We start from the raw sequence: 10,746 nt of genomic DNA on the forward strand, positions 1-10,746 counted from the left end.
GCAAGGTGGATGACAGAATCAGGTAATATGCAAGAACTTGTGGATTGAGATAAGGACAGTTTAGTAAGTAACAAATAAATGCACAAACAAGTGATACAAAACACAATTGCTCTCCACCAGTGGTCCAGTGCCCAGCCAATCCCCAGGCAACAGCAGCTCTGGCTACACTATATATTATTGTTGAGAATGATACCTTTCGGAATGGGACAACCCTTTGGTCACTTTGGGTCAGCTGTCCTGGCTGTGCTCCCTTTCAGCTCCTTGTGTACACTCAGCCTCCTTGCTGACCCAGAAGCTGGAAAGGCCTTGATGCTCTGAGCACTGTTCTGTAGCAGCCAAGCCATGGATGTAGGATCAATGCTGTTTTTATCACTAACTCAGAGTGCAGCACCATTAGAGCTACTACACATAAAATTAAATCTATAGCAGCCAAACCCAGTACAGTTGTACATCAGAGCAACACTGAACTGATTAAACTCACTATAAGAGATTTTTGAACTCCTCTGTAAAACTACATGTCTAGGTGGAACACTAGGTTATGTTTCCATGGTGTGTTACAGCATACAGCAGGCTGCAACAGAATGCTTATTTTCTTGAAAACAGTTATTTTCTAGAAAAAAAAAAAAAAACTGATTTCTGTCACCTGAAGATTTTAACAACAAATGGCACAAAGTCTTTCATCTTCAACACTTCAGTCATCAACTAAATGCCAACTAAATGCATTGGCTCTCAGAAAAAAGCTTGGAAAATGTTCTACTGCTTTGAAAGAGCCATTTGGCTTCAGGGACAATCACAGACAATAGGATTTCTTCCTGGTGTTTGAAGTAGCAGCTGACAGATATTGGCAAAAGTCTTACTGTGGATGTTGCTCTAAAGAAAATATCTCATTTGGGGGGTAGGGGGGATGGGAAGAGCACGCTTAGCTGTTGCTCATAATCTTTTAGCTAGTGGGAATCACTCAGTCTCTTAAAACAAAAGAAGATATGGCATAATGCTACAACTTCAGGCAAAAATCAAAAGGCAAGAAAGTTGTTCCAGATTATTACACTTATGTTTTCTGTTGTTGTTTTAATTTTGTTTTTGTTTTGTTTGTTTGTTTGTTTGTTTGTTTGTTTGTTTTGCTTTTTTGTTTGTTTGTATTTTTCGTTTCATTTTGTTTTGTTTTTAAGAATCACTTAAAGCACTTTAACAGGGCTGGAAGGCAAGTGAGCCTTGAATCTTTAGTCAACTCCTAGCAAAACACAAAGCTTTCTACTCTGCACTTGTGGCATAAAATGTAAGTTGAATCTGAAATTGTATTGGATTGTATTCTGTTCAGGATTAAAACATGCTAATGTTCAGCATTAGGAAAATACTGTGGGGGAAGGGAAAACATGTTTTCAGCAAAGAAAAAGAAGAAAGAAGGAGAAGAGAAGGAGAAGGAGAAGGAGAAGGAGAAGGAGAAGGAGAAGGAGAAGGAGAAGGAGAAGGAGAAGGAGAAGGAGAAGGAGAAGGAGAAGGAGAAGGAGAAGGAGAAGGAGAAGGAGAAGGAGAAGGAGAAGGAGAAGGAGAAGGAGAAGGGAGAAGGAGAAGGGAGAAGGAGAAGGGAGAAGAAGAAAAGGGAAAGGGAAACGGAAAGGAAAAGGAAAAGGAAAAGGAAAAGGAAAAGGAAAAGGAAAAGGAAAAGGAAAAGGAAAAGGAAAAGGAAAAGGAAAAGGAAAAGGAAAAGGAAAAGGAAAAGGAAAAGGAAAAAAAGGAAAAAGGCATGACAGAAGACCAACAGGCTGATGGTTGATGGAAAGACAAAGAAACAATATCATTTCAACCTGCTCACTATCTGTACAAATGAAGGAGTTGGAAAGCCACTATCAGTTTCAAAACAGACATTATAAAGCTGCAACCAGCTCACTCTGTCTGCTAAGTCCAGTTTCAGTCCAGGAAAGGCACACTGGAAAAAGGGCACTGAAGGTTTGCAGTGGTGACTTTTACCTGTAAGCATTAATTTTGCCTTTCAAACAGCTATCTTTTAAGAAGACAACACAGTAAAATCGTTGATTCACACATGGAATATATGGGTTTCAGTGTATTCTGTAAAGAGAGCAGTCACAAGATATATTTCCAGCTTTGCACTGAACACCGCTTTCTTTCCTCCAAGCCCAGAGCAGTACAATTTCTGGAAATACAAAGTGTAAATCACTTGCTGACTGCTTGTACAGCTGCTCATCTGTGTAGATTATGAAAAGTACTGAAGATTCTTCTAAAATGAAGCATGTATATTGTGCTGACACCCAGGGACTAATGCTTCTCACAGAACAAAATTGATTGTTTAAAATACCATTATTTTTTAAAAGAAGTCATTCCTATCCAGAAGTAATTATTCAGAATGATTATTCAAATCAACTTAAATAGAACATTACTGCTTTTTACAGTTCTGTCTAGTGACTTTCTGCAAACAACTATTTTCATAGTAGGTCTGTTTCAAGCATCTTCATGCCTTTTGTTTGTATCAGGTTTAAAATCAATAAATGTGATTATTGAGAGGAACATGTAATAACATCTAGGGATGCCTAGCATATAAGAAAACAAAATTAATAATATTAAAAAGTCTTAAATGGTACAGTTAACACTCACAGCTTTTCTTTTTCTTTCTATTATTATCACATTCTTACTACAGTAAGAACAGAATGAACAATGAATGACCCAGCCTTCCAGCATAGTGGAAAGGAGGTAAGAACATCAACATTAGAAATCCTATTTAACCACACTAAAATTGAAATTCCATGGGGAAGTCATGCTTGACCAACCTGATAGCCTTTTATGAAGACGTAACCAGGTAGACAGGTGATGGTAAAGCAATGGATGTGATCTGTCTTGATTTCAGTAAAGCATTTGGCACTGTTTCCCACGGTATTCTTGCAGCTAAACTGAGAAAGTGCGGTCTGGATGATTGAGTAGTGTGGTGGACTGTGAATTGGCTGAAGGAAAGAAGCCAGAGGGTTGTGGCCAATGGGACAGAGTCTAGTTGGAGGCCTGTATCTAGTGGGGTCCCTCAAGGGTTGGAGTACTGGAACCAGTACTGCTCAATACATCAATGACTTGGATGAGTGTATACAAAAAAAGCAGGATGAGGTCGTGCTTGACCAACATGGTAGGCTACTACGATGTTGTCACTGGCTGGGTGGATGGGAGGAGAGCAGTGGATATGGTCTACCTTGATTTCAGCAAGGCAATTGACACTGCCTTCCACAACATCCCTATAACAAAGATGAGGAAGTGTAGATGAGTGGACAGTGAAGTGGATTGAGAGTTGGTTGACTAGCAGAGCTCAGAGGGTTGTGATCAGTGGCGCAGAGTCCAGTTGGAGGCCTGTTCTTAGAGGTGTTCTTCAGGGATCAATGCGGGGTCTGGTTTTGTTCAACATCTTCATCAATGACCTTGATGAGGGAACAGCGTCCACTCTCATCAGTTTTGTTGATGAAGGCTGTGCTGCCATTCAGCGAGACCTGGACAGGCTGGAGAGTTGGGCAGAGAGGAACCAATTGAGGGTTAACAAGAGTAAAAGTAGAGTTTCTGCCTCAGACCATCGGATTGCAACTGCACTGCCCCTAGGATCCTGGCTGGTGACTTGCCCTGCGTTGTACTAACACTTCTTTCCTATCTTTCCTATCGCTTGCCTTCCTTTCCCCATCACCCTTAACAGCATCCACCTTCCCCATCTCCCGGGTCAATATTGGTAATAAACTGGTCATACCAACATTTGAACGGTTGCTTCTTAATCTCATGCTGGGTATACATATAATCAAAGAACCTCATCTCCCCCCTTTATATTGGAGCATGACATATAGCAAGAGCAAGTGTAGAGTCTTGCATCTGGGGAAGAACAGCCACAATTTATAGACTGGGGACTGACCTTTGGGGAGCAACATATAAGAAAGGGACCTGGGGATCCTGGTAGACTCAAGATGCCCATGAGCTACTACTGTGCCCTGGTATCCTGGGGTGTTTTAGAGGAGGTGTGGTTAGTAGGTCAAGAGAGGTTCTCCTCTCCCTCTACTCTGATAGTGACCAGATATTCCCTGATGAGACCACATCTGGAGTATTCTGTCCAGTTCTGAGCCCCTCAGTTCAAGGATAGGGAACTGCTTGAAAGGGTCTAGTGCAGAGCAGCAAAGATGATTAAGGGAGTGGAGCACCTCCCTAACAAGGAAAGGCTGAATGTGCTGGGTCTCTTTAGCTTGGAGGAGACTGAGAGGTAATCTCATTAATGTTTATAAATGTGTAAAGGGTGAGAGTCAGGAGATCAAATCCAGGCTCTTCTCAGTGATGTCTAATGACAGAACAAGGGGCAATGTGTGATAGCTGAAATATAGGAGGTTCTGCATAAATACGAGAAAAAAATTCACAGTTTAGATAACAGAACACAGGTTTCCAAAGGAGATTCTGGGGGTCTCCTCCTCTGAAGACAATCAAAACCCACTTGGTTGCATTCCTTGGTGACCTAATCCAGATGCTCCTGCTTGTAAAGTACGAAAACTGTTTTCCTTTCTTTTGTCTCAAAGCTTGCTTTGCAAGGCCTTTTCCAGTGACAAGACTGACGGATAACTGCCAATTATCCAGATGGGTGCCATGATGCCTCAGTGTTTCAGCTTATGGTTGTAAAGATAAGCAGAAATAGGGGCAAATAGTCTTTTCCAGTGTGTGTAGGGGGGGGATCGGGGGTGGTACGGCTTGGAAAAGCTGACCACCACAAAAAAACAATGCTCCTGCATGGCAATGAAGGCAACATCCTCTGCTGGCTTATCTGTTGGGCCAGAACTATCACACAAACAAAGAGAAGAGAAAAAAAAATGAGAAATGGGGAATAAAAGGTCTTCACTGAACCAAGGATTTTTTGGAGAAGAATTCCTAAAGAATTCCTGGAAAAGCCTTTGGCAGAGAATTCCCTGAGGGGGAAACCTCTTTGGAAGAACCCCTTGGCCTGCTTGCTGCCATCTCCCACGGTGACCACATGAGTTCCTGAGATCAATGGACTATGGACCTCTTTGGATCCACAGTGGTGATGCTCTCTCTCTCTCACTTTCTGCCAAGTCTCATAGGTTCAGGACCTACAAGATCATCTAGTAGAAACACTATCCCAACCCACTAAACCACTTAAATCCCTCAGTACCCCATCTAAACACTTGTTGAACAGCGCTAGGGATGGTGCCTCAACCACCTCCCTAGGCAGGCCATTCCAGTGCCTGACCACTCTTTCAGAGAAAAAATGTTTCCTCAGGTCTAATCTAAATCTTCCCCGGTGCAACTTGTGGCCATTCCTTCTCATTCTGTCATTATTTATCAGGGAGAAGAGGCCCACCCCCTCCTCACCACAACCCCCCTTCAGGAAGTGGTAGAGTACAATAAGGTCTCCCATGAGCCTCCTCTTCTCCAGACTAAACAATCCCAGCTCCCTCAGCCGCTCTCCATAAGGCCTGTGCTTCAGACCCCTCACCAGTTTTGCTGCCCTTCTTTGAGCACACTCCAGGGCCTCAGTGTCCCTCTTGCAGTGAAAGGCCCAAAACTAAACACAGTACTCAAGGTGCGGCCGCACCAGAGCTGAGTACAGGGGGTGATCACCTCCCTGCTCCTGCTGGCTACACTATTTCTAATACAGGCCAGGATGCCGTTGGCCTTCTTGGCCACTTGGGCACACTGCCAGCTCAAGTTAAGCCAAGCATCAACCAACACCCCCAGGTCCTTTTCCTCTCTACATTCTTCAAGCCATTCTGCCCCAAGCCTATAGCATTGCATGGGGTTATTGTGGCCAAAGTGCAGGACCCGGCACTTGGCCTTATTGAACCTCATCCCATTGAGCTCAGCCCAGCTATTCAGCCTATCCAGATCCCTCTGAAGGGCCTCCCTACCCTCAGGCAGTTTGACACATCCTCCCAGCTTGGTGTCATCTGCAAACTTACTGAGGGTACACTCAATTCCCTCGTCTAGGTCATCAATAAAGATATTAAACAAGATGGGCCCCAATACCGACCCCTGGGGGACACCACTCATAACAGGACACCAGCTGGACTTAACTCCATTAACCACTACCCTCTGGGCACGGCCCTCCAGCCAGTTCTCCACCCAGAGAAGAGTGAACCTGTCCACACCACGGGCTGCCAGTTTCCTCAGGAGAATACTGTGGGAGACCGTGTTGAAGGCCTTGCTGAAGTCCAGGTAGACTACATCAACAGTCTCCTTGCTTTTTCATCTATTTTCTATCACCCACCTTCCCTTCCCCATATTCCTAATCAACTGGTAACTGTAATTAACTGGTTTGGTTAACATTTGACCCGCTGTGTCTTAATCTCACCATCAGGTATTCATATAAAGAACCTCATCTCCCTCCTTTATATTGGAGAGTGATGCAGCTCCAGCAGGGGAAACTGGACTAGATGATCATTCCAGGACCCTGCAAATCCCTGACATTCAGTGATTCTGTGAAATTGCCCATATTTTTCCACTAGCAAGTGGAAATACAGCATTTCCATTCTTTGAGCTCAGGACATGGAAAGGAGGAGGATTTAAGGAATAGGAAGTGATCCAAGAAGAAAAATATCACCCTTAAGAGAGGTAGTCGTAAGAGGGCACCACATTCACCCACTCTTCCACAGTACTTTTCTCAATGGACTCAGTTTCCTCCGTTTGCTATCGCTGTCATCTTCACTGTTGCTGTAGTGGTATAGCAATAGTCTTGCATCAAAAAGCATTTGTGTGCCAGTGCACCCCAAAGCTATAAAGATCCAATTGCAGGAATAAATCATTTCATTGTCACATGCATATAACTTTAAGCAAAAGAAAAGAGATGGTTCCTTCTATGTGTTACTTAAAGACATGGCTGTTCACCTCTTTTGCTTTGGAAGAGTCCTTCCTGTATAGATTTGCTCACTGCTGATAAAGTAGTTACTTCATTTAAATCAAGTTTGTTTGGTTCTAATATAAAGCCCTGCAATTTATTTCAACATTTAGTTTCCACATAGTTTTTAATAGGCCTGCAGAGGACTTATGCCCTCTGAATTTTTTTTTCCCCACCTACACAAGTTATGGTCTGGTAATCTGGAGTCTGAAGTTGTTTGCAAAATACCTGTCTTTTTTTTTTTTTTATACTATTTAAAAGTGATAATGATTTCACTGACCACTACTGAAAGCATTAAGGGAGTAGTCCAACACAGTGATTTCCAAGAAAATTAGTATTTGAGCTTTAAGAAATACTAAAGTCAAGGTTAACAGCCTTGTTTGGGCTTGGGAGTTACCCACATACAGCAACAGAAGCAGCTGATGCTGACCAAATTTTCTATCCCAGTCAGAGCAAAGAGCATTTCTTGGACACATATGCACAAACGCACAGTCCAGTACCAGTAGTGCAGAACCTTTACGTGCACCACTCTAGGCACCAGCATTACACATATGGTAGAGAATGCCAACAGCCTCCACACATGGGCACTTGCCCCTTTCAGAACAAGCAGAATAGAGCAATAATGGAGGGAAAAAAAAGGCAAGACTAGGTTTTAGTTAGAGGGCAAGACAGACTCACATACTTAAATGAAAAAGCAACCTAATGCTCCTGTCAGTCAAGTATGTGCAAGGCCTCCACATAACTTCTTACATAAGGAAAATTGAATCATTCCTAGCTTTGACTCAAAACAAATACAAACATTCTTCTCTTCATTAATTTCAGCATATGTAACCTTAGCTTCTGAGCTACTATGGAGATGGTAAGAAGACAATCAACAGGAGGCATAGTTATTTATTTTGCAGCCATCAACTATATCATCTCTATTAAAGTTGTACCCTCATGCCACTTCAGGAAACACTTTTTTCTTAAAGTTAGTATTTAATCTTTAAGAAATACCAAAGGATTAGATGTACTTCTGTAAGTGGAAGAATCTGCTTTTTAATTGCACTTCAAAAATCTCACTGAGTAAGACTTATTCCAAAGTTCAGGTCATGACATTACAACATTGCGTACATTCCTGAGAAAAAGATGTCTCTACTTAACAATCATCCACTTACAGCAGTTTCAGTACATACTGGAATTCTCTCACGCTTCCTGCCAGGATTTCCAGCACTGAAGTTTTTCAGATGTTGAACAGGAACTGAGAAGGTGATCTAGCATTGTAACATTAAAGAAAATAAAACAACAATGGTCAATTAGTTTGATTAACATACAAATATACATCATTAAATTTTTCTTTCAGTGCAGTCATAACACAAGAGAGACTCAAGTTCAGCAGTGCCACCAGTGCCTGTGACCTATGAGAAGACAGATGATTCCAGAAATCGAAGTTCATAGAAGGGCTGACGGCTCATGAGGATGACATTGCCTGCTCCAGCCAACAGTTCTAGAACACTTAGCACAACACAGCAAGAAAACAAGAAGTTCATTCCATAATGCAACTGGTTTTGCAGTTTTCTTAGACAACCCTCCTGGAAAAACTGATCAACCTGGTTTAAGTCACCTCCACATTCAGCATATTTTTTACAACAGCTTTTAGGTACATGAGGTTCTTCTGATGGAAAATACCACGAAGAAGCTGATGCCTTTAGCCAGTCTGTATAGTTTTGGAGCCCACAACACTGAAGCTTCTCCTGAAGCGCATCCACAGTCCTGCTGCCATAAGCCAGGGAATGTGTGCTATTGTACTGACTGAAGGCTTGTCCCATTGTGCTCTTCAGCTCAGCTGCCATCCAAACAGAGTAAAACCGCGTCAAAACTGCCAAAGACGCTTGGAGACAAAAAAGAACAAGCAGCAGGTGCATGAGAGTCCCTTGGTGATAACGGGAGCTCCTTGCAGAAACAGAAATAGACAAAATACCAATAGGTAACAGGACTAATGCAGCTACAACTGCCAGCCAACCAGGGAGAGGAAAGAAAGACTCCTGAAAGAAATAACTATAGTTCTTGCACAACAGGATCACAAAGCATCCACCAAAGGTCAGAACTGCTGCACTTCCCCAGAAGATAACACCAAGGAACATCAGCAGAGAGCGCGCAAAATTCCTGAGCCAAGAGTCCTTGCAGACCCACGGGGACATACACGCACTTCTAACTCTCCACATCTTGCTCAGCCCTAGCAGCCTATCCCTCACCAACACCATTTGAAAGGCCTCCTTCTCACTTCTGCAGGTGCCTCAGATGAATCTCCACCCAAGAACAGCTTGCAAGGGAGCAGAGCTGATAGGGTTCCCTTGGCACAAAAGTTAAGTTGTGAAGCAGCTATCTACGTATTATTACTTGTTCAGCACATTACTTGTTCAGTATGTAGATGCCAGGAGGGACTATGTGTAGCTCACTGTTGAACGGACATTTACTCTGCTACTATTGAATGCAATTTAACCTAAAGGGGAAATATTGTTGAAAAAGAGCTAAACTTTTTGTTTTACTTCATTTGTATGCTAAACAGCTGAAAATAGGTAAACAATCAAGGTTGTGGTCAGCATTGCTGGGTCAGATCACTTAGACTACCCATGTGATAGAGGGGATTCAACTGAAAATCCTACAGCAGTAACTAAAATGGCAACAAATGCGCAAATCAAAGTCATTGAAGAAATAATTACTTAAGCAGAGCTATTCAATCAAGGATCTCTGTAGGTAACATGTACCAGACTCATTATCCTTCCCAGGATGTTTACCACTCATTAGATTTGAGGAGGGGCATAATGATGTTAATAATATTTTGCTGTTTTTTCCTCAGCAAGATTTCTGCATAGATAGTATCAATTACTCTAGACACCTGGATGAGAAATCCCTGCCATTCTGCATTTGCATTCCCTCAGTTTGCGTCACCAGTGATTGAAATGAGTGCTGTAATGACTGAATACAATCAACAGTAAGAACTGTATTAACTTTTCTTTATGTGCAAAGAAACTGAGCTACACACAGGCTAAGTGACTTCACAACAATCACAGAGGGAATCAGCATCATTTATCAGTGAGCAGAAGAGTATTATTTCTCAGAAGTTATATGGAAGAGAGAAATAAGATGAGGAGTTCATATAAAGCTTGCCACAGGTGCCAGAAATGCATATCAAAGACCAAAAATGTCTCCCTAATTTTCCTGGGGAAAAAAAATGATGACATCTATGTTTTCTTTTTCAAGATGCAGAATAGGGCTATCACAATAGGGAGAATGCAGAGAGACAGAAATCATTTTCAGAAGTGGGAGCAACTACAGAAGACCAGAGTAGGTATTCAGATACCTGCAACCTTGAAAAGTCTTACAAAACTTGAGTACACATCCAGCAGTTGGTTGGTTTGTAATGATCTATTGCTATTATGTATTATATGCACATGCCCATTTTGGGCTCATTCCCATTAAAATGTCTTTTTATGTGCTGATCAAACATCATTAAGATTAGTCATTTTGCAATGAGATATACTCTCTGAAAGGCAGCGACCACCCTCCCCTAAGAAGGGACAAACAGAAACAATTTCACTTCACATTTATACACACAGAGAACACCGAATGAATGTTTCCACAGACCAGAAGAAACATAAGAAAAAAAACCAAAAACCATTGTGAAGATCTGCTTACTGCTAGCTCACATGCGTTGCAGATAGAACACAATGAACCTGCTTCTTTTCTTTTCTGCCTTCCCTTGTGCTTATAAAACTTAATGAGATATTAAGAACTGAGTTACCCTACTTACTTCTAGATTATTCTGCAGTCTCTGAAATACATTAGAAAGGCTCAAACTGCCTACAGGATAATTTTACTGCACCTCTTTTCATTTC

General features: G+C 42.0%; 1 protein-coding gene across 1 annotated transcript; it reads right to left on the minus strand.

Annotated features, from left to right (window-relative positions):
- Positions 1-8,265: 8,265 nt before the first annotated feature.
- Positions 8,266-9,111, minus strand: LOC136051239 (tetraspanin-3-like). Its single transcript, XM_065740570.1, has one exon. The coding sequence runs from the start codon at positions 9,109-9,111 to the stop codon at positions 8,266-8,268; it is 846 nt and encodes a 281-aa protein (XP_065596642.1).
- Positions 9,112-10,746: the final 1,635 nt, after the last annotated feature.

The sequence above is a fragment of the Cyrtonyx montezumae genome, unplaced genomic scaffold (assembly GCF_038088225.1).
Source record: "Cyrtonyx montezumae isolate F1298 unplaced genomic scaffold, pur_monq_1.0 scaffold_29, whole genome shotgun sequence".
NCBI classification, from domain to species: domain Eukaryota; kingdom Metazoa; phylum Chordata; class Aves; order Galliformes; family Odontophoridae; genus Cyrtonyx; species Cyrtonyx montezumae.

What these genes read in the sequence shown, in the direction of transcription:
- LOC136051239 (XM_065740570.1), bottom strand. Translation starts at nt 9,111, where the DNA reads ATGGTGTTGGTGAGGGATAGGCTGCTAGGGCTGAGCAAGATGTGGAGA.